We start from the raw sequence: 25,193 nt of genomic DNA, 5'->3' as shown, positions 1-25,193 counted from the left end.
CCAATAGTGTTAAGATAGTTCCCCCCTATATTTTACAACTTAAAAGATGAAAAGGTAAAATAAAATCTAAGGTCCCCAGAAGAGACCTTAGAGATCATTTAGCCTACCCATTGCATATATATATATATATATATGGAAAAGAGACCACACAAAAATAGTAAATAGTAGATTTGGGATTTAAATCTAGATTTGGTGGCTTCAGTGTTCTCTCTACTATACGAGTCTAGTCAGAATAAACTTTGAACATCCTTTAAAATTGTCTCCTCTGGCTTAGGAAGCAATTCAGTATATATGTGCAACATCCTGCTATAATCCCCAAACATATTAGGAAGGCACAGGAATATTCCTATATCAGTCAAAATTGTTTCTTGATTTAATTCTCTGGGCTTTTCCTAAAATCCCATTAGAAAAAAGTTAGTGATTTTCAGTCATTTCAGTTGTGTCTGACTCTTCATGACCCCAATTAGGATTTTCTTGAAAGATACTGCAGTGGTTTGCCATTTCCAGCTTATTTTTCTCCAGCTTATTTTTACAGATGAGAAACTGAGACAAACAGGGTTAAATGACTTGCTAGGGTCACACATCTAGTAAGTATCTAAGGCTAGATTTGAACTCATGAAGTTCTTTCTGATTTCAAGTCCAGTGTTCTACCTATAATGTATCACTTATCTAACTAGAAAGAGGTATAACTTCTGTAATCTGGCCTGATTAGTAGAAGGTACATCAAGCAAGGGTTAGCAAAAAAGCCAAACTACTATTCAAAGCCATGGGTGACTAAGGTGACTACCATAATGGTTAACATATTAACAAAGATAGGTCTATGGAGGGGAGAGAAAGATCAGTAAAGGCAATGCCAATTATTCTGCTTTGAATAGTCTTCTCAAGTTGTGTAACATATACATATAAAATGGAGCATAGTATTCTGCTTTAGGGAAAAACTCATTTAGATTGTAAAATTCGTTATTTCTTATCACTACTTAAATACATATAAAATTAATTTGGATGTGAATGGGAAGTTAACTTTGAAAAAACCATGAGCTCCACAGCATAACGTAAAATGAAATTACTGCTTTGTTATACTTTAAACTGAACTAATTAAATTGTATTTGAATTAGGAACTAGGTTAGGGTGAAACTGTAAGCTGAGTATTAAGGAGCTCTATAACAAATCAAATAGCTAGAATATAAAGTTAGGGTTACATGATCTCTGTGTTTTAGTTTCACATCCTAAGTATACTGTATATGTTATTTCAGTAAACTTAATGAATTGCTGATTTTTAGAGATAATTTTAGAGATAAAAAATAGGTTAATGGACCTGTGGTTTCATTTGCAAAGGGGATTTCCAGATGAGCAAACCCATTTAGACTGTCATCTCCTCTGCTACTAAGATTCTTATTGAATTGTTTAGATAATTATAAATGCTTGCATTCACACAGCAAATAGTTTTAGATGTAGGGTTTGAACCACACCAAAAAAAAGTGGCAAAAAAGAATGAAAGACCAAGAAAAACAATAAAATGTGAAAAATCAAGAGATATATGAAGGAGAGTAGGCATGGTGCCCCCTGAGGAAAAAAAAGAATATTAAAAAGGAATAATGGTGGGAATAAAAATTCATGAAGGTCATCTACTGAGCAATGGAGGTACTGAAATTTGTGTCTATTGATATGAACCATTGAAGTATAGTAACACAATAAACAACAACCACCTGCTAGGTGCCAGACACTATGCTAAGTCTTGGTGATATAAAAGGTTAAAGATAGCTGAGATACAAAAAAAAAAGTCAAAGTATGATATGAAATAGTTAATGACTGAAGATGGGCCAGAACTGGGTAAATTGATTTTGGCAAGCATGAGAAATATTTTTGCATAGTGAAAATTCAATATTAAATGTGGAAGATTTTATAAAACATAATAATGGAACATGGGATATGCAAAAAGAGTGAATTCCTTACTCCATAGATACTCAGATCAAATCATGTACTCTGGAATAAATCTGAACTACAAATCTTGATTAATTTAACTGTTTAGTTTTGACCCTAAATTAAGCCCTATCAGTCAGCTGGCCCTGGGAATTATTATAGGGATGTAAAAGCAAGTCAATAAGAATCTCTATTTTTCACAAGGTTTGGAGCTTAATGATCTGGGTTTGAATGCTCTGACACTTTTTCATTGAGTGATGCTTAGGCAAAAACATGTGATCTTTCTGGATTTTATTTTCCTGAGTTTTGAAATCAGGAGACTGAATGACCTCCAACACTCCTGGGTCTTTATTCAGGAAGACCTGAATTCAATTCCAGTCGCAGACACTTCCAAGCTACGTGTGCATGGACAAGTCACTTAGTTTGATTACCTGACAGAATGAATCCACTGGAGAAGAAAATGACAAACAACTCCAGTAACTGCCAAGAAAAAGGCAAATGGCATCATGAAAGGTCGGACACAACTGAAACAAATGAACCACAACAAATTATCTATAATCTCATGAATGAATTTTATTACTGCACTCTGCAAAGTTAGTAAAATGCTTTAAAAACATCAAATCATTTCAACCTAAAAACACCATATCATTTCATCTGAGACAGATTCTAAAGTATTATAATACCTATTTGACAAATGAGTAATCTAAGAAGTTAAGTAATTTATCCACAGTAACAGAATTTCTCAATGTCATAGGTAAGATTAGAACCCAGGTCTAGCACATAGTGAGGCAGCATGGCGCAATAGAAATTATGCTGAATTTTACCATTGATGATGGACTCGTGACATTCAAATTTGAATTCCAGCTCTGCTGCTCATTATTTTTGTAACCTTGGTCAAGTGACTTAACCTCATTTAGGCTCACTTTCCTCATTTATAAAACTGGAGATTTGGAGATGAATTCTGAAGCCCCTTTCAGCAGGAGATCTCTGATTATTCAAACAACAAAACTAAATCTAAATAAACATTTTCTCTAGAATGTTATTGCCTCCTAGTTTGAAGTGTTCTGTGAATCTGTCTTATATGGAGAGATGTGAATTCTCATAACACAAAGACAATGTGGGGGAGGGGGGAGGACACAGGATTAGTGAGTGAATTGAGTTCAAATAAGAAATTTGACATACTAGTTGTATGTCAATATGTAAAACTATAGTTAGGTGACTTTGAGAATTTCTTTGTATATATATATGCAAAATGATGGGGTTAGATTAGATTATCAGTAATATCCCCTCTAGCTCTTGCTCTAAAATTCTACGATCTTGTAAAGGATTAAAAAGCATCCTGGGGAAAAGTAGTATATTTTGTTCATAGACAGTGTCCACCCTAGACCAAATTATGAATTCAGTAAACAATAAAACAAAGAAAAAATATCAATTAAAGAAGTATCCTGCTATTGTGCTAACAGCCAAGTGAATTTTAGTTTTCCTTACATAATTTTAATGGCCAATAGATACAAGTAGAGAAATAGGTTATGCTAAATCATATGAAGCATTTACCATGGAATTCCATTATTCTATACAGCTAATACTAGTTGTTACAGATTTTTTTTAAAAATTTGGGATCAGTTTTAAACTAGCATCTTATAGTTCTCTGTATTGTATGTTTTAAGAGGGAGGTATTAGACATGGACTATTTTCTTCCATGATGCCAATATATATGAAAAATAAAATAGGTAATAGATAGTGATTTCTTTGTTGAAAGGACTAGCCATACTGATATTCCCTAAAACTCCCAAATCAATCTGTATTTTGTAACAGATATTCTGAATGCTTTTGTTATTCATTTTTGCAAATCTCTCTTTTGCAAGTATAACCCTGGATTTCAAAAGTACAAAGAGCTGTTTCTTGGCAACCAAACTCATTTAGGGCAGATGTGCTTAACCATCTAAGAAAGGAAAAAAAATTCATTTTCTGGTAGATGAATAACAACTGCAGTAGCCAATCAAGATTTTTTCATTTACATATGGTGCAGTCAGTGATTGTTATTGACCTCTTGGGAAGTAAACAATAGGATTTAGCAATTCTGTCATTCTCTAACCTTTGCTTTTCTCAGAGAAAAGTATGCTTCAAACATCATTTGAGGAAATGAGAAAGCTTTTGGAGCTTTTGAACATTTTTATGTTTTATTCCAAACTTTCAGAATGTATGAATTGATAAACATTGTTCTGTACTGCCACCATTGAAGGATAGTAGATGAAGAATTAAAAAATATTATGTAGAATGTGATCAGAGGCAGCCCAATTTTAGGGTTTAGAGAAACATCAAAGAAGAGAATCAGGCCCTTGGTAATAACATAAAATGCTTTGAGCAACTTTGCTTATTATGACCTGAATTCAGATACATTGTTCATTGAACCATATGCCACATAAAAGAACATAAAGATCAAAAGTCAAAATACTTAGTTTGTAAATTAGATTTGGTAGTCCTAGTTTCCAACAACAATGTAATAAAGAGGTTTGGAAAAGTAATCAGTTGCAGACTGAAAAAATAAGAAAGAGCTTACTTGATTAATAGGAAATCCTAATCAGATCATGGTTCCTATTTTGTTTATAAAAATGTAAAATATAAGATAAATAATATTTGGTGTCATGTAGTTAAAATGATTTCTGAATTTAAAGTCAAAAGATCTGACAGTGATTTTTATGTAATCCTGGTCAAGTCACTGGTATTCTCTCAGTCTCTGTTTCTGCATCTATACAATGGCAATATTAATATTTATGCTCTTGTCATAAGGTTATTTTGATTAAAACTTTTTTATATACACAGAAGTACTAATATAAAAATGTGTTGTGGTTATTTTTCCACTTTCTAAAAATGTAAAGTTTATATAAAGCTTTGTTTCTCTAGATATTTTGATTAATCTTTTGCAATCAAATTGAAATTCTTCAGCTTCATTTTTCATTTTTTACTTAAAATATTCATTAAACCAAATGATAAATAGGTCTAAAGTAAGAATGTTCAGAAATAAAATGCATGAAACTGAATCTATGCTAATATTATCAAGTATTAAGACTAGCAGAGATTGTCAAGTTAACCAGTTTAACACTTTTACTGATGAGGAAAACATATTTTCCAATAATATGAATATTATTCTATCTACAAAAGAAATATCTCATAATTGCAAAGAGATTTAGTTTGAAAGTGAAACTCATTTTACCCAGGACAAAATCTTATCATTTCTATCAATTAGGTATGAAATATGCATGTTGAGAGAGAAAGATGAATCATTCAAAGACAAGCATTTCTTAGGCAATGTAAAGTGGCATGTAACTCTATTACATTTCAGGAATATATATATATAAATAAAAATAAAATAATATGTTTTTTAGAGGACCTTACATTCTAAAAGGAAAATAAAGTATATACATTTAAATTCATGTGTAATTTATACAAAGTCAATGGGACTTGGTTTTAGAGGTGAGGCACTAATAATTGATGACAGAATAGATCAGTAAAGATCTCTTGGTAGGGAACTGCATTTTACTTGATTTTTTGAAGGAATCTAAAGATTCTAAAAAATAGAGGCTTAAAAGTGGAATGAGTGGCCTCAAGATGTAGTGAATAGATTTGGAAATCTTCAAGCTGCTATTATTTGATCAATTAGTTATTCTATAGAAGGTAATTCCATTTTCTTGTAAGTTGGACTGATTCACTCCTTTCAAATTCTGTGATTCTATATGACTAAATATGAAAGAGGATTGAATTACAGGACCAAGGAGGAGAGAATAATGTTTGTCCTTCATTTTCAAAGACCACGACATCAGGGAGATGATGCCTGCACATGAATTGGATTTGAGTGAGGGGTGCTGTGCTAAGTCACCAGCCTCACTTTTTCCTTCAGAGCCATCTGGGTCCATTGGCCAGATATAAATCAGGACAACTAGAGATGGCCCTGGATGCAGGGCAATCAGGGTTAAGTGATTTGCCCAAGGTCACACAGCTAATAAGTAGCAAGGAGTTTGAGGTTGGATTCAAATTCCCATCCTTCAGATTCCAGGGTCAGTACTCTATCCACTGTGCCAGGAGAGAAAGGGTCATATCTGATAACTAGAGTTATCTGAGCAGAAAAAGAAAGAGGCCAAATTTACCCAAGCAACCAAAATGATAAGCAATTCATACAGCTCTAAAAGGGATAGATTTAAGATGGGTCTATTTTTCTTTGCAAAAGGAAAAAAAATAGGAGGATATGAATCAAGAAAGTATATTTGGGGACTCTACATTCATTCAAGGTAGCATGGACTCTTTAGGTACTTGGAGCTAACAGCAGAGATTGTGAAGGAGAAATAAGAAATAGTGAGTAGACAATGGGCTTAATTTACCTTGGGCAATACTTCCAGTTTAAAAAGTAAAGAATTTTAAAAAATGTTATCCATAATAGTAGACCATGGATATAGTTTCACATTGATTCAGCATTGAATTTTGTATCTGATTATCCTAATTTGGCCTGAAAATTAAGCAGATGTTTAAATCAAATACCAGTTCTAATGTCCTCTATGTGAATAGAAAATTTGGGTTTCTGCCAGGTTTCCCTGGAGAGTGAAAATTCAGTAATCCTTGATCATTTAAAAAAACTCACAAATTAACACAGTTTATGAGAAAAGGCACAATTTCTGTGTATGTTTCCTGATGACTCAATTATAAAATGTTCAGTTTCCTACAATCTCTAACCATATTCATTGTATTGTAAGTTTGCCTCTAATTCAGGCAGGATAGAAGCAATTATATATCTGTCAGAGACAGAGAGGGTAGACCTTAGAAAATCCTTTATATTGTGCTGCAGTTATAAGAAAAACAAAAGAAATAGAATGAATTCTGTAATGGAAACACCAGATAATAGAATCAGCTACTTTGGTGAATCAATATAGGAAGATCAAAGGCATTTTATATTATTTCATTTAAAAATCATTTACATTGAATCATGATTCAGAGACTCACTGGGTCAACCCATTTTGCTGTAAAACTCACAGAGTTCTGGGCAATCTGTCGACTACAGGTGACCATTTTTTGGGAAAGCAAAACTATGAAATTTATAGATCTTTGATAGCTTTATGCAATTATTCCTTACTGAATAAGCACAATCATTTAATCTTTTTCTGAAAGTATTACTAAGGTACTTCCTCCTAAATTAGGTACATCTTCATTGAAGAAACTAATGTATAATTTGTTTCCATTAAACACCGACTGTTCATACAATCAATACCTGTTTAGACTCAAAACTTGCTGAGACTTGGAGTCCCAAAAGGTCAAGGAGAAAGTCCCAGAAGTTACAGTAAAGTAATATCAATACAGGGCAATTCAGCAAAGGATAATCAGATGGTAATCAGAAACCTCTATAAATTAGTCACATCAGATGGGCATGTGAGGTGGAGGAAGCTCTGATTGGATAGATTTTGTGAGCTTCTTGTTTAATTGACTTAATAGGAGATCACATTGAATAGGATTATATTAAAAACTCAGGGTGGTATATAGAATGAAGACATCATTTTCTAAGGGACTTCAATATATGACATACACCCTAGAACTTTAAAGAGATGCACAGAAATGAAAACATTTGGACCATATTTCTCCTGCCATGATCATCATAGGTATTTAGCATTGTTAAATTACATTCCCATCATTAAGTAGGGTTATTTTAGTCTTTGGAATTGTATCTACCAGTATATAATTAGGGTCAATGTGAGAATAGGACTCAATTTATCGAATTTTTTATTTGTAGGTAATATTTTGGGAATATTCACATTTTGTTATTAAAAAATCTGTTATCACTTTTTAAATATTATATTATTTTTTCAATTACATGTAAAGATAGTTTTAAAATTCATTTTTTCATAAGCTTTTGAGTTCCACATTTTTCTAGTTTCCTCTCTTACCCCCTCCCCATGACAGCAAATAATTTGATATATGTTATACATGCATAATCATATTTAACATGTTTTCATATTAGTCATGTTGTGAAAGAAAAATTAGAACTAAAGGAAAACTGTCCATGAGAAAAAAAGAAAGCCTAAAACAAACTTTAAAAAGTGAAAATAGGGGGCGGCTAGGTGGCACAGAGGATAGAGTACTGGCCTTGGAGTCAGGAGTACCTGGGTTCAAATCTGACCTCAGACACTTAATAATTGCCTAGTTGTGTGGCCTTGGGCAAGCCACTTAACCCCATTGCCTTGAAAGAAAAAAAAATCTACAAAACAAACAAACAAACAAAAAAAAGTAAAAATAGTATGCTTTGGTCTGCATTCAGATCCATAATTTTTTTCTCTGAATGTGGATGGCATTTTCTATCATAAGTTGAAGTCACTTTCTATAAGAACTTTGTTTGTCGTTCAATTATTTCAGTCATGTCTGACCCTTGGTGGCCACATTTGGGGTTTTTTTGGTAAAGATAGTGGAGTAGCTTGCCTATTTCTTTCTTTAGCTCATTTTATATATAAGGAAATTGAGGCAAATGAGGTTTCATAGCTCTCATTTAAGGTCTAGTATCTAGTCCAGCTCTATCCACTGTAATATCTAACTGCCCTTAAGGATAATGAAGCTTAATCTTTAAAACTAAGAATATTTAGAGTAGGAGATTATATTGAATAGAACTATATTAAAAACAGAGTAGTATATATGAAAAATTATTCACAAATAGCTGACAGAATAATGTAGATCAAGTCCTTTGTAGGGAGTAGTCTTTTTAGAAAGCAATACAAATTGTTTTAAACAGCTTATTTGTTCTGGCCCTACTGTAAGTTGTTTTTTTAGGGAAGATATTTTCTCAATTTTCAACTTGTTAATCTACCAGAACACTTTGAAATATAAGTTTGAGGTCATGTTTTTATTTTTCTATATGACTGTGTGTATTATGTGTACTTCATATAGTGACTAATGATAAAAATCATTGGAGGTTTGTCACTGATCTCCCAACATCTGAATTTTGAACTTGAGTGCACCCTTCAGGGACTTATTACCACTTCTGTGATTATTTAGGAAGTGTTTAATTGATGGTCTATGATCAGCAATGCTTCTATTTGTGAAAAATAAAAAGATATACTTCTTCCAGTTTTCTCTTTGGTTGTGTTCTTTCCCAAACCAATCATAGCAATGATTCTACTCATTTGCTTTCTTGTCATGATTTCAAAGCAAACATGGGCCACAGTTTATTTCTGTAATAATCTTCCCTTGTAGTTTGTCTTTCCCATGGCAAATTATTGAGGAAGGGAATTTTGCTCCACCTTGCCTACATCCCTTACAACAATTAATTTTCAAATGCACTGATTCATAGCTCCCAAACCCCATGCACCCAGTTTCTTACTGAGTAGCTAATGTGAATAGTATTCTCCATAGCCCACAATAGTGTTTATATATCACAAACTATTCTGGATTGCCGGTTAACCTTACCCTTTACCTTTTTGCCTTAGGTATGTATGCTCAATGAATATAATACTGGGATATACTTAAAAAGATATTCTTAAAATTGAAGAAAATATGCTCTCAGCATCCTACATACAAAGCAAAATGGATCACTGAGGATATTTAATTCATTTTACAGATGAGGAAACTGAATTACAGAGATAATAAATGACATGCCAAAATCACATAAGAGAAATAATTAGAATTGGAATCTAGTCCCTGCAACTTCAAATCCTTTCACAAGAACTCTTAAATATAGTTTGAATTTAAAAAATTTAAAAAATTTTAAAAATTTTTTAAAAGAACCAAACTAAATGAGGTAATTAACATAGACTATCTGAAAAGTTTTAGTGCAGTTTTAAGCTATTAAACATTTAAACTGAACTAAGATTTTTGGAACACCCTGAATATGATGCCATAAAATTCTGGACCTTTTAAGTTATTGCTACTATGAGCGTATAATTATATGAATACTCATCATAGGTGAAAAATAGGTTATTACTTTATTAATGTTAAGCAAAGATTTTAAAAATATTTTAAAATTTGAGCATATAATTTAGAACTATTCTCTACCTCCTGGCAAATCTCACATAGATAAGGTCAAGAAAGTTCACTTGAAATTACAAAATGTTCTTCCCTGCCCCATATTATATTCAAACTTCAACATTCCCTAAACATTAAACATAAGTCTAAAGAGAAATTTGCCTTTCAGGCATATAGTGATTGCCATTTAGAGAGGACTCGCAGGTCAGCTATCTCTTTATTTCCTACTTGGCTGCACTCCTTTGGACTGGATTCTATCAAATATTCTATCAAATATCCCCCAGAAGTCTCATTATCAAGAAACTTTATCCTTGAGACTGTATCAGCCTTATCAGTACACTCAGTATCTATCTGTCCCATTGATTTGAGTAAAGAACTCCTTCCAGATCCTCCTCTTAACATGGAATCCTAGGCCAGCCATCTCTATTGCTTAACTACTACAATCTTTTAGATTGTAATGCATCTTATTCATGTCCATCCACTCCCTTTTCTGTTTTTCCTTTTATGTGTTGCCTTCCTCCATTAGATTGTAAGCCCCTTCAGGACAGGGATCATCTGTTTTTGTATTTGTATTCCCAAAAGTTAGCATAGTTTTTGGCACCCAGTAGTCCTAACTAAATGTTTCTTGATTACTTTCAAAAAATTTCATTTTCAAATCTAATTTAACTAAGTTGGTAACAACTAGGAGATGAATCTGGAAAAGGTCCAAAATTAAAGGGATGGATATTTTAAAGATAAACTTACTTCTAATAAAAAATGATACAAAACAGAATTATATTCCTTTCCTGCATGACTAATATAGCTTAAAAGCACTTTTGTCTTTCTTACTAATTTTTAAAGGAAAATTGACCAGGGTTCATGGAAAAATGAATGTTTTTTCAAATTGTTTTTACTTCAAGAATATTTTATTATTCTTAATTAGATATTTTATTGTTCTTAATTAGATATCTATATCATTCAAAAGCTCATGGTCATTAGAGTACATAAATCTTTCATTCCTTCCTTTGTTCTAACTCCTATGAAACAAGAAGTATTGCTATAATTCACCTGAACTTGGGCTAACCCATAGCAAATTATAGAACTCAAGCTTAAGAAACAATGTGACCAATCATGAATCACCAAAAATAAGTATGCTTAATGTGAAAACAGTGTACTAATCTACTACTAAACCCATTAAATCCATTTATCCCTCACCATGAGTTTTGTAAGCTAAGATTAAAATCATGCAGGATACTATGTGTTTTTATTTGAAAACACAAAATTTGTTTTTAAATGGTCTTGGTTACAGTGCAATGAGGAACCCTACAAATAAGTCTAGTTTATCTCTTGAAAGAGGATGCACATTGGCATTCAATAGATATGGGGCTCAATGGTGGCCCTTCAAAGAAGTTTTGAAAAGTTTCTAACCTCTCGACTTATATCCTTCCTTGAGCTTTAGGCAATAAATATATTACTCACTGGTGGCAGGCAGAGACATAGCTATGACAATCAACAGTTAGAATGGCAACAAAACAATCTTTTCATAGGAACTCTGTCTCAGAATTCAGAATGAATTCTTCCAATTACTGCTCTGGTACTTAGAGATGTGACAAGAACAAGATAGACATTTCATTTGGGATGTTTCACAGTTAATACACCACACCATTCAAACAAATGAGCATATAGTCAAAAAGAACAGAAGCAATCCATAATGGGAATCCTACTGTACCTGGTGAATGAGGCGGAGGAGAACACATCAGAACAACCCCCTGGCCTTCCCTCACAGAGACTGCACTTCTTGTCCGGCCACTAAAATTTCCCAGATCTGTCAATACAACACAGCATTTAGATGTATGTCATGAAGCAGCTGAAACTTTTATTACTATTATAACTTATACTTCTCTCCCCCCCCACCTCATTATTATGCTGACAATGCCTCTTTTGATTTGTTAATCAGTGTTAGGAGGCTCCTAAAAATAAATCTTTACCATCTTATTTTAACTACAAAGATTTTTAGGTTACATCCAGTTATTTATTACTCCTTGCAGTGAACACATATGTTGTCAGTGGGGAGATATTAAGCAATACAACATTTATAACAGACATTTAATAGCTCTTTTATTTCTTTATACCATTTCCTGTTTATTGATTTTTTTTCTTTCACCAATAAAAGCCATCCATGCATAGTGAGAAGAGAAATAAAGGTGGTGAGGGTTGTCTACTGTCTAACCTGCTGCCTGTGGAGACTCATTATATATGTCGCTGTAGGAATACAGGATATAGCAAGTACTCAGTTGGAATTCACCAAATTATAGAAACCTGGGTGATCTCACTTAATATGAAGAGAATACAAAGTGTTCTTTTCTTCTAAATGTAAGTTGGGAGGTCATGTTGCTTCTCTTCCAAGGAAGTTTAAGAATGGACTGAATTATTTAATGGTATCCATTCATTTTTGATGTAGATCTATAGTTCTGGCAGTGTTCCTGCAACAGGAAAACCCACTAAAATTTATAAGGAATTACAAAATGGAAGGTCAATTCCCTATCCCTCAAATAGACTGCACTTACCCAATTAGAATGAATATGTGCTTTAAAAATAATGAGAAAAAAAAAAGATAAAATACGTGCAGTTATAATGCTTCCTTCTTTCCCCCCCTTTCTTAGCCTATACATCAATGGTATGTTATTTTATGAAATAAGAGAAGGAAAAAGAGGGAGAATGTATTTTGGGAATGGTTTGGCCACAGGTGTATCTTTTATACTTGGTATGACCAAATCTCAAAAGGAAAATGTAAATTTAGATAGGGGGTCTTTAACAGCAAATGCTGAAGGTCAGAAAGCTTGGTCCTTTTCTCTTGAATCATTGGAATGAATTGCAAAGCTTTTTACTGAAAATCTATTATCCTAGATTACTTGGAATTTCTATACTGATCTGCTTTAACAATATAATAAAACTACTAGATTTCTTCCCTTGCCCCTCCCCTCAAAAATGTAAATTCAAACTGAAAGGAGTTTCTTTTTAACTGGAAAACTGATAGAGTCACCACTGAATTGGCTTTGTGATGTGATTTAAAGACATAGTTGTCCCAAATATCTTTCCTATAAGCTAGCCATTAGAACTACTCCTTCAGGGTAAAATATTGTGTTTCCAGAAACTACTTTTAAACTATAAATAGTTAGGGCAACCCATTAACTCATTGATTTCCATTAATACATTGCAATCTAATTTTTTTTTTCATATTGGCCAGGAAAATTAAAAGGTATAGAAGTCACTTTTGTTTCCTGTACCACTCTATACCTTTCCTACTCTTACTGGTAGTTAGTGTAGGTCCTGTGCCCTTGCCCTCTTAAGTTGATTAGAAATTTTTGCAATATTGCAAATAATTCTGGGAATCTAGGTCTTATATCTAAGTCTGTTATCCAAATTTCAAATTAAATCAACAAGAGTAGATTAAATTATTGAGTTGAATTTTAAAATAGCCACTGTTTCAATTCAGTTGATTTAATTATTAGGATCAAATCAACACGGTTTTATGGCTCATCAGCTAAGTCAGGAAACATGAGTTATTTCCAAATATATTGCTTTAAATTTTTTTCATTGAAGAGTAGATGACTAAAAAGATATGTACTCATTGTTATGAGTTTAATAAAGCATACACAAGTAGATTTTTTTAAATAGATATTTGTTATATTTGAAAGGTACTGTTATGATAATAGTGCTCTACTTACCCAAGGCAAAAAAAAAAAGACAAGAAATTGTCATTTTCATCATTTAAAGACCATATATTTGCTGAGACCAATTTTGTTTTATTTTCATTGAAGGAAGGCATGAGGGGGAAAATATAATGATCTTAATGTCAGCAAATTTTTACAAAAGAGTTTTAAGGTTTTGAAAGTTTCATAAAGATATCATCTCATTTAGTATTTAAAACAACCATGTAACATAGGAACTACTGATACTATTATCTCCATTTTGCAGATGAAGAAACTGAAATTTAGAGAGATGATTAACTAATCACACAGTTGGTGTCACAGTGAACTTAGGTCCTCCTGAATTTGATGATAAACAATCTTTGGATTACACCTTGTTCCTCCCTAAAATAGTTTTAATTTATTTTTTAAAATCACATATATCTGATTCCTCTACACCCACATCTACATTAAAGATCAAACATTACTTTCAATTTTATTCTTTCTCTTATTAAATCACTCATCCATCAGGCTATAATAGTTAACATTTTCATAAAGTCTTTAAGTTTTCAACATGTTTATATATATTATATATATATATATATATATATGTTTGTGTGTGTGTGTGTGTGTGTGTGTGTGTGTGTACATATAGTATCTCATCACAGCAATCCTGTGAGGTTAAGTACTGGAAGCATTATTATGCTCACTTTACAGAGAAAAAAATGGGGACTCAGTGACACTGTGACTTTTCCAGTGACAAACAAGTAGAAAGTGACTAGGGTCAGATCCAAACTCCAATTTCTCGACGCTATGTCCAATGTCCTTTCTCCTTTGTTAAGCTGACTATGATTTGAGTGCGCCAATTGAAAGATGAGAAAGAGGTTTTGATTCAATCAGAATTTATACAAGACACTGTGCTGGGTCCTGAGAGAAGAAAGATCTATCAGTGATTCTTCTCACACAAGAAGCTTATTATATAACTGTGATATAAAGGAGAACATAACATTTTTGAAGGAGTCATCTTAGAAAAGTCCTAAGGATATTATGAAGAAAAAAAGATCATGTTCAACAGAAGGAGCATGAGTGAGTTTTGAATAAAAGGTTTGACTTTATGCTAGGCCTTGAAGAGATGAAGACTGGGTTATGAGCTAGGATATGGTCTGTACAAAGACTAATGGTTAAGCATGGGAGGAGAGGGCAGGGAGGACAATACTCAGAAGATATAATATGAATGGGAGGGAAATGTGCCTTGAGGTTATGATTTTGGAGGACCAACACAACCTCCTATGAATATAATTTGCTACTTTTAAGCTTAGGGGTAAATATTATAGTCTCTCAGGTCCACATGGTTCTCTACTATGATGCTTTAAGGACTTTATAATAAATGAAAAGATAGTAGCATAATCATTATCATTTCAAGACCCAGCTAGGAATTTTTTTTTAACATTTAAGAAGAGGTTTGATTCTCTGCTTTAAATTATATTTGTTTTTATTTCCAGCTAACCTGTGGTTGAGACAAAATCTAGGCTAATGGAAATATTTGTGCAAGCAGTATAGGATATTTTAGTATTTGTTAATAGATAGTAGGAGGGGAAGTTAGGGAAATGTAGACCTTTCCTTGGAACATCTAGGGATCCTTGAAAAAGTGGACTTTTGTTCCAAGATACCTGCAGGGCTGATGGCCCTCCTTTATTTCTCTCTTCCCTACCACAGTTAAGTCTTACTTGCCTTTTCCCTTTTATCCTTGCTTTGCCCATGTTGTGGATTCTTTTGTACTTAGTTTTTTGATGTTCTCTACTCCATCCTCTCTTGGCTAGACCCTCAAACTTTCTTTCAGCTTCTGAAGTAGTTCTTTCTTTCTGTATGAGACCCCCAGTTTGAAACCAATTTGCTCATTCACTGGAAGAGGCTTTCTTTTCCTAAATGAAATGTTTTTGATTGATTACAAGAGGTATCTGGATCTTGTTATTGCATAGTTCCAAATGAATGAGTCAATCAAGAAGTGTTTTGACCAAAAAGACAATTACTTTTCATCTTTTTTTTTAGATTTTTGTAAGGCAAATGGAGTTAAGTGGCTTGCCCAAGGCCACACAGCTAGGTAATCATTAAGTGTCTAAGGCTGGATTTGAACTCAGGTACACCTGACTCCAGGGCCAGTGCTCTATCTACTGTACCACCTAGCTGCCCCATGGCAATTAGTTTTAAGTAGAATGGGGTGTGTGTGTGTGTGTATGGGGGAGAATCAATGGAACCCTCTCCTCCCAATCCTTATATCAATTAAGAAATTTAAACATAATTTGTTAATGGATATCTATGAAGTTTTTGAGTAAAGGAATATCATCAGAGGACATTAGGATGATGTTTTTAATATTAGTAAGATTCAGATGAAAGTGTTACAGATAGACACCACAAGCAGTTACATAGCAAAACCAATATTCCACTTGTTAAATGATAAGCTCTTGATCTGGGATAACTATAGTGAAAGAAGGAGGAAATGTATCTAGTAGCTATCTGAAGAAGTAGAATTGTTAGGATTTACCAATTGATTGGAATAATGTATGTGGTAGATGGAAGAGTCAAAGAAGCTTGACTAGTAATTATAAGCCAGGGTACTGAAAATTGAATGAGTAGCAATTCTTTGACAGGCCTGTAAATCAGTTTTAAAGGTCCTAAGTATATATAAAGTCAAAGAAACAAAAAAGGAAACTATGATGGTCAAGAATTTAGGCACCTAGGTAGGGTAGATGAAAGAGAGCTATACTTGGAGTTAGAAATAACTGAGTTTGAATCCTGTCTCAAATTACTAGTTGTATGACCCTATGTAAACCACTTACCTCTCATTCTCAGTTTCCTCATCTGTAAAATAGAGATTACAACAACACCCAGTTCACAAAGTTATTGTGAGGATCAAATGAAATCATATATCTAAAAATCATAATTAAAGTCATATAAAAGTCAAATATGAGTTTTAAGTGAAGGCAAGGTCCTAAGCTATGGCCCTCCTAATGGAATAACTCACCTGAGGAAATGGAGAAGCTACAGGACAAGATTTTATTGTGGACATTGAAGTATCCAAGGATACCACAATGGTAGGGGAAGATAGTAGGGGAGGAATGAAAAAGTGGTTGTGAAGAAGTCTCAATAATCTAATACAACAATCAGCATAGTTTTGTCTTTTTCTCTCCTGCTTGGAAGTGAGCTTTTTAGAGAAAAAAATAAATCTTAGATGAAGTTCTAAAAAGTATAGCATATTAGATAAAAGAGTCAGACTTGAAAACAGAAAATAATTATCTGTGTGACCCTAGACAAGTTACTTAATCTCTCAGTGCTAAGAGAACCATCTGTAGCCCATTTAAATCCTGAATAATCTTATCCCAACTTCCATTTTCACAAATATTGGGACATAGAGTAAGTTCCTTCTTTCCCTCAAGTTATAGGGGTGACTCTGTAGTGTTAGAAGGAGTCAGTCAAAAATTTAAGGGTTTATCAAGCACCAGGTTCATTATTTTATTAGTTTAATCATCATCCTGTATTTCCATCTCTTAAGTAATAGAGAAGACAAAGACCTGCACTGGATTTCTTCACTGGCAATTTCCTGATGCAATAAAATCACAAGTCTCATCCTTATTTTTATTTTGAAGTTGGTGATTTTAGCATAAATATATCTCTCTGAAGTTTCTTAGGCATAAAAGTTCAATACATTTATAGGGAGAACATAAGAAAAATAATTTTTAAAAGAAATTACTTAGATGCTCCTAGTACATTATACATTCTGTCTCAAAATTAATATATATATATGTTTATTTTATATTTACCAAGGCATTTTAAAATCATCTTACTCTATTTTATGATGCTGATATATTCCCAAGGAGAAGTTTATGATACATTTCCTGAGAGCTCAATTCAAGGTTTGACCTAGAAATTCTATAGAAATGCAAAAAAGGAGAAGTCAGACCTTAGATGACCTGAGATAACAATGACCAAGGGAAAACCATTAGGACTAACTTTTGCCAATTGTGATAATATAACTGTACTCTTAAAATTTCTTCTTTCAAATGTCTTCCAAACCTTTATTGCACAGAAAAATAAATTCTTAACCACTTAAAGATAAATGGATGCTCAGCTGGGAATAGCCCATTTGTTCACAAAGAAATAAGTTGAGAGTCCTAAAAAGTTCTCCTTTCTAGAGAGGACACTTTTCCTCTCCCCCTTAAACAAATGTTGGATAAGCTGTTTGCACACCAAAGCTCTAAAGCTGGAATATTTATAGAACAATATATTGTGTTTTTCAGGACTGAGTTGTTTGAGGGGAAAACATAGCTGTATGTTCATGTGTTACTAGAAGCAAGAGGCAAGGCTAAAATTTTTCACTGCAGAGGAACCTGTTTTCTTTAGATTTCCTCTATTCAAATAATTTAGTTGGAAGAGAATGAGTTTGAAATATTTCTCTTATAAGTAATATACCTCAAAAATAATTTATGCATCCTATGCAGATAGTATATATGTCTTAAAATCCAAATAAATTATGCATGTAACATCCTGTACATCATGGAAAGATGAAGTACCAAGAAATAATCAAGGTCAAGTCTGGGGTCAACTAGTTTGAGTAGATACTTTAAATGTAGAATCTGATTTAAAGTTGGAAGATACATCAAAAGTCATCTAAAAGTTCAACCCATTCATTTTACTTGAGGAAACTAAGGTCTAGAGAGGTCAGATGTGTTGGTCAGGGAAATATAAGCACTATACAACAGAGCTGGGATTTGAATTTGGATCTCCTAACTCTAAATTCGAATTTGTTTCCATCTTATCTCTGTAATTATTTCCTATTTTTTCTTTATGTAGCCTGCTTTGTACATGTTTTCACATTGTCTTTCCCATGAGATTGAAATTGTGTTTTGTCAATTTTTGTATCCCCCTAATATTTAACACAGTGTTTGACACAGTACTTTATTATCATTATTTTTTATTAAGCACAGTGCTTAATAAATATTTGCAGATTGATACCATACTTTCCTACCAATACACTGGATAATAAAATAAGCCTTGGTCTAACACAAAGGGATGTTTAGAGAAATTAGTTTCATATTTCTTGTGTGTATTTTACTACATAGGCATATGGTTACTAGAATTGTTACTGTTTTTATTTATTAAGTTAGTTACAACAGAATTAAGAGGTTGTTTTTTTAATGAAGTTCATTTTCAAGATCATAAACAGTACATGGATGTTATATAAAACCATACACACACTCAATTCTATAATGCCCACATGCATTACTTTTTTTTTTTAGTAATGATAGACTGACATAACACAATATTCTTGAGAGTAAGGATCATTTTATTCTTCGTTTTTATACCTATATAAACTTTTATACCTGAACTAGAATAGTCATTGTACAAATACTTGATTGATTAACTGACATTAGAAAACATTATAAGATGATTTCATCTGTATTGGTCCATTTTCCTGCAATGTAGAAGACCATTTGTCTGTACACTGAAAATGGTATAATGTTTACTGCTGACTTTCCTATTTATCCCCATGACTTAGCTCAATGTCTGGAACTACTGGAAATACTTATTGACTGACTGAATGGTGGGGAAAAATGAAGTGACTGGTTTTCTGGTGATAAGCTTCTTTAGACTTAGCTCGGCTAACCTCCAGAGGACTGGCATAAAGAAGATATTCTTGCTATAAAATCATTTTTATTGCATAAATGGACAAGATTGACAATAAGAAGATGTGACAATAAGGAGTGTGAAAACAGTCATCATTTGAGTCATATCTAATAGAATATATTTAGGGAAGTGGTAGAGAGACAAATTTGGGTTGAAGGTATAGAAAATCTTATAAGCATTTAAATATGAAACAGTGCTATGGGCTTTCTTGGGAGTTAGTGTGTTTTCCTAGACTGAAAGTTTTGAAGCAGAAGCTTTAAGATTACTTGAAAAAGAAGTAGAGTTTCATGTTTGAATCTGAGATTCCCTTAGTCTTCCCAATGAGATCTGTCTTGCCTTTAGTTGAATTTCTTATAAGTCTAAGGAAAGGTCTATTCTTGGTAGCTTTGGGACTCTTTTAAGTCTTTTTGGATTTAGTGTTCAGACAGAAACTCCCTCTCACTCTTATAGTAACAGTTATTAGCCAGCAGTATATAAGAAAATCAGATATGTGCTGGCTTCTGTGTTCTCTAGGCTGCTGAGAGAGGGTTAATCAAGAAACAATATTTAATGAGTTCATAATAGATTCAAGGCACTGAAGGATGCATTTAGTATTTAACTAACGAAATCAGATGCATATGGGTATAACCAAATGCTTTAAGGTCTTCCCATTGTAGATAATACAGAGTTGAGGGGGACTGATGATAGATTATATGATTATATTTTGTAGTGACAGCCTATCAATGTTCTGAACTAAGTAAAAAAAAAATAATGGAGGCCAATTTAAATCTTATACTTGGGTTAAAAAAGCCAATAGGACAGTAGCATATTGGAGGAAACTTGAAATTCATATGAGATTCAGCCTCAACATATACCAATAGCATAGCATGATAGTCAGCAAAGCTAATGCTGTATTTGGCTGCATTAATGGAAATCCAACATCCAGAAAAAGGAAATACTAGTCACACTGTACTCTATGCTGGCAAGACTACATCTATAATATTCTATTCCATCAGGTCATTGCATTTTGAGAGAAATATTAATAAATGATAAGCATCTAAAGGAGAAAAACCAGGATGAAAAAGGCTCTAGAAAACATGTAATGACATGGCAATAACAGAAGAACTGGGGATATTTAGCTTAAAGGAAAGGTGATTGGTAGAGTCAGAACCCATCTTTAAACATTTGACAGGTTGTCACACAGAAGAGAGATTAAACTTATTCTGTATGTCCCAAGAGGCCCATACTAGGATAAATAGAAAGATAGTGAGGCTCAGTATAAGGGAGAACTTTTGAACTAGTATAAATAACAATAAAATTAATTATCTTGTAGTCAGAGGCTCCCCTGGGGATGAAAACATTCATACATGGGATAGTTGACCACTTTGGCAGGGATGCTACAGAAAAGACTCTTAGTTTAGGGAAGAGCTTGTTGTCAGGGTCCCTTCTAAATCTTAAGATTTCAAGATGTTTGTGTGTGTGTGTGTGTGTGTGTGTGTGTGTGTGTGTGTGTGTGTGTGTTTCAATTGGGGATTGAGATATATTGCATTACTGAAAACCAAAACACATTGCTCCGACCTCCTCTCTAAATTTTTTGAAATTAATTTTGCTAAAAGGAAGAAAAAAATACTTTGTTATTTTTTACTTTGGTAGTGAAATGATGAATGGAAAGTGGCAAGAGAAGGTAAAAGGGACAAAGAAATCCCCAAACTAAACTAAGAGAATTGTACCTATAAATCTGAGAGTTATTTATATACAAAATAGTTTGGTGACAACACAAACTGTTTATGTTTCTTATGCTGTTAGTAAATAAGGGAGTATGATTATATAATAGGTATTAAAATATGACATCATAAGTATGAATTACTTTTGGAATTCAAATCAACGGAAATGGAAATGGAAGTTACCTTCTCCTAATTTTGGGGGGGAAAATTAAAGCTTTAATTATGTTAGCTTTTAACCTACCGTCTTCAATAGCATAAAGTACTTTCCAAGGTCACAATTCTTATCTCTTCTCTGTTATATTGACAGAATCACAAGTATCAATAAACCAGATATTAAAATCTATGGGGGGAATTCTGGAAAACATTAAAAAGTTATAGAACTGGGGGCAGCTAGGTGGCACAGTGGATAGAGCACCAGCCCTGGAGTCAGGAGTAACTGAGTTCAAATCTGGCCTCAGACACTTAATAATTACCTAGCTGTGTGACCTTGGGCAAGCCACTTAACCCCATTGCCTTGCAAAAACCTAAAAAAAAGTTATAGAACTGAAAATAAAAATATTGGGTAATATATGTTGTGAGAAAGAGAATCTAGTCATACATCATCATTACCAGTCCCAGTCTAATGAGTTTACCACTTCCAAGTCTTCTAGTTTGGCTTGGTTACCTAGTAACAAGTAGGATACATTATAGGATCATAGATTTAGATTTGGGAGGACTTTAGAGGTAATAAATTTGAGACTGAGAGAGAATAAGTGATTAGTCCAGAATTGCCTACCTGGAAATATCTGGGAGTGATTTGAACTTAGTCTCTTCATTGTACTACCTAGCTGCCCAAATTGGAGAATTTGAATGATTTTTGAATAATGTCAGAGACTGAAAGAATTTTCTTTTTTGGAAATAGTGATATTTGTTGAAGGAAGATCAAAAAAGTTCATATATTACGCACTGGCCATTTGGACTGGACCAAGAGCATTTCCTTGTTTCCATTCCTGCTAATTTTGGTAGATTTTGTATAACTTGAAAGGGTCAGGGCAGCAAAAAAAATTTTACGTCTAAAAATTTCATATGATTTTCAACTCATTTTTATAATTTTTATTTTCAGGGATTTTTTTTGCAAGGCAATGGGGTTAAGTGACTTGCTCAAGGTCATATAGCTAAGAAATTATTAAGTGTCTAAGGTCGAATTTGAACACAAGTATTCCTGATTCCAGGGCCAGTGTTCTATTCACTATGCCACCTTGCTGCCCCTATAATTTTTATTATAAATAATAGTGAAAGATGCTGAACTGGGAGCTAGGAGACCTGACTTCTAATGAAGGATCTACTACTTGGAAGTCATTTATATTCTCTGAAACTTAAAGTCCTTTATAAAATTAAAATATGACAATTTTAGAAGTCATCCTCTTGAGATTTGGAAATTTCTAGAGTTGAATCTAAATCACAATAGTTTTTATAGCAATGAAATTTTCTCATGGTAAAGACTTGCCAGTTTTACTGATGCTGTCACTGTAATTCTATGAATTCCATGCTTTTGATGTTCTGATTAATTGACAATTTGGAGAAAGTTTCAGTTAAGAGCAAACTGATTTCATTCAGAAATGGATGTTTTTTACCAGTGCTATTAAAAACTCTTACAAGTTAACATATTCTATGCATGATATTGCTATTATTGCTATTTCAGTAATCATTATTGACCATAAAAAACTGAGGTATTTTTGGCAATGGATAAAAATTTTATTCAAAAATTTTAAACTAGCTAGACAACAATTCACATTCACATATTACTTCTTGAGATTTCAAAGAAATCATAGTTAATGTCCATGTAGATAGAATCAGGGCTTACTCGCAAGAATGTTTCAGAATGTTTCAGTATTTTTTTACATATGTGGGAAAATATTCACAAATTTCCGGCAGTTTCCAACAACTCAGGATTCTGTGAACTATCAGCACCCATAGTCTAATTAATCAGGAATGATAAATTGCAGTGAAGAATATACTTGAAGAGGAATTCTGGCCTCATAAATCCTCAGATTTGACAGAAGTCTTAGATGACTGAATCTACTGGTGTAGCAGCAGAATAGATCTGCTTATATTCATTGTGATGCCAAAAGTGTTAGTCAGTTGTCTGTTTGATCCATGATATAGACAAGATAATTATTATGTTCCTAGTTGGCATAAAAATAGATGAACAACTACAAAGACAGATAACTACTAACTTACATGATAGAATCAGAATCCAAAAAACTTTCAAGAAGCTCACCTGGGTTTTAGTGAAGATGGCCAACAATGTGTTTCAGTAGTGTGAAAAGTAGACCAGCTGATCCAATTTTAGGCTGATTAATAGAAAGCAATGTGGCACGGTAGATAAAGAACTGACCTTGAAGTCAGGAAAAAACTGGATTCAATAACTGTCTCTTAAAGACACATATTGCCTTTGTGCCTCTGGGAAAAGTCATTAGACCTTTTAGTGCTTGAGGCTATAAGTTACAAAGTGTGTGTTGATTTGTCCTGTTCCTGTCACTCTACCTCTTTCTAAGAGAATTATAGTGTTTATAGAAAAGGAGGTTACTCTGTCCCAGTCAGACCTTATTTGGAATTTTATATCCAGATCTAGGTATCATATTTTTGGAGAGGCAAAGTCAAACTGTAATACATAAAGAAAATTATATGGAAGGTTGAGAGGATCGACAATCATGTCATAAGATCCATTAAAAAATTAATGAAAGGAGATGGGGATGAGAAGACTCAGGGCATTTAAGAGTGTGTCTCTGTGTGTTATTAAGTGTGTGTGCATGTTATTCAAAGCCTTTTCAGTTATTGGAACCTGACAGAACTTTACTTCCCTTTTGCCCTGACAACCTGACCATCTCATTATCATTTCAATCTCAATAAATCTAAAACAAAATTTATTGTATTGTCTGAAAAAAAAAAGACATCTGAGCTTTCTAGTTTCTTTTTGAGACCTGAATATGGACTCCTTTGTAAGTCTGCCTCTTCTCAACATAATGTATATTCATAAAATCAAATACACAGAATTATGACATAAATCAATTATACTGAAATATACTTATCAAACAAATTTTTTTAAAGCATTCGTGAACCCTGTCTCCTGGACTGGCTACAGAATGAGGAATGATTGGAAGTGGAAGGGGTGAGAGATACTAGAGCAGACTCTCAAAATTCAAAATCTTGATATTATCCTTTATTTGTCCTTCCTCACTTCTCATGCACAAATGGAAAATTATGCTTATCATGTCCACTTTTGTAAATCTGCTCCTAATTCATCCCTTATTCTGCAGCCAGTCTTTTCCTTGCTATATCAGTCTTTTGCTCAAAAAACCCCCCAAATAAACTGCTTCCTTTCCCTATAACCTACCAAGTACTTCAAATCATCTTTTTTTCAAAGTTTTCAAGGCCCTCTACAGCCTTAATTCGTTTATAGTAGTCTCATTAAATCATTTTTACCCTCAAGTAAGTTGAATGAATTCCCCAAATATAAATGGTATATCTTTGCCAGTGTGCCTATCCTCATGATCTACACCTGCTGAATTTATACATGCAAAATCTATCACACTGTGGTATAATGAGCAGAGTATTGAATTTGAAGCTAAAAGACCTACTATTGAATTCCAGCTCTGATACCAACCCTATGAATTCAAGCAAGTCATTTAGCTACTATGGGCCTCTCTCTTCTCAGCTGTAATGTAAAGGGGATGGAATAGAGGGATTCTTAAGTTTCCTTCTAACTCTACATCTATTATTCTATTTTAAAAATATTTTTTTATTTCGGTAAATATTTTCTAATTACATGTAATTTTTTTGGCAATATTTTTTTTTAAATTTTGAGTTACAAATTATTTCCCCTGCCCTTGAAGCCTCATCCTTAATTCAGGAGGCAAGCAATTTGATATTGATTACATATATGAAGTCATGAAAATCATGGTACCATGTCATCCAGGTTGCAAAAGAAAATACAAACCAAAAAACCCAACAAAAAGAAGGGAAAATTTTTAAAAGAATCAATCAGTTTTCGCTCTGGAGGTAGAGAGTAATTTTCATCATGAGTCCTTTAGAATTGTCTTGGATCATTGCATTGATCAGAGCAGTTAAATTTTTCACAGTTCATCATTACAATGTAGCTGTTAATGTATACAAAATTCTCCTGGTTCTACTTCTTTCACATTAGATCAGTTCAAATATATCTTCCTTGCTTTTTTCTGAAACTATT

General features: G+C 33.1%; 1 protein-coding gene across 1 annotated transcript in view; it reads right to left on the bottom strand.

Annotated features, from left to right (window-relative positions):
- Positions 1–25,193, bottom strand: part of CNTN5 (contactin 5) — a 566,822-nt gene that overhangs the window by 450,738 nt on the left and 90,891 nt on the right. The window contains exon 3 of the mRNA XM_074214040.1: positions 11,555–11,716. Within this exon, the coding sequence (XP_074070141.1) occupies positions 11,555–11,716 (162 nt within the window). The remainder of the gene's footprint in view (positions 1–11,554; positions 11,717–25,193) is intronic.

The sequence above is a fragment of the Macrotis lagotis genome, chromosome 1 (assembly GCF_037893015.1).
Source record: "Macrotis lagotis isolate mMagLag1 chromosome 1, bilby.v1.9.chrom.fasta, whole genome shotgun sequence".
Classification (NCBI taxonomy): Eukaryota; Metazoa; Chordata; class Mammalia; order Peramelemorphia; family Peramelidae; genus Macrotis; species Macrotis lagotis.
This window is presented reverse-complemented; position numbering and strand designations above follow the sequence as displayed.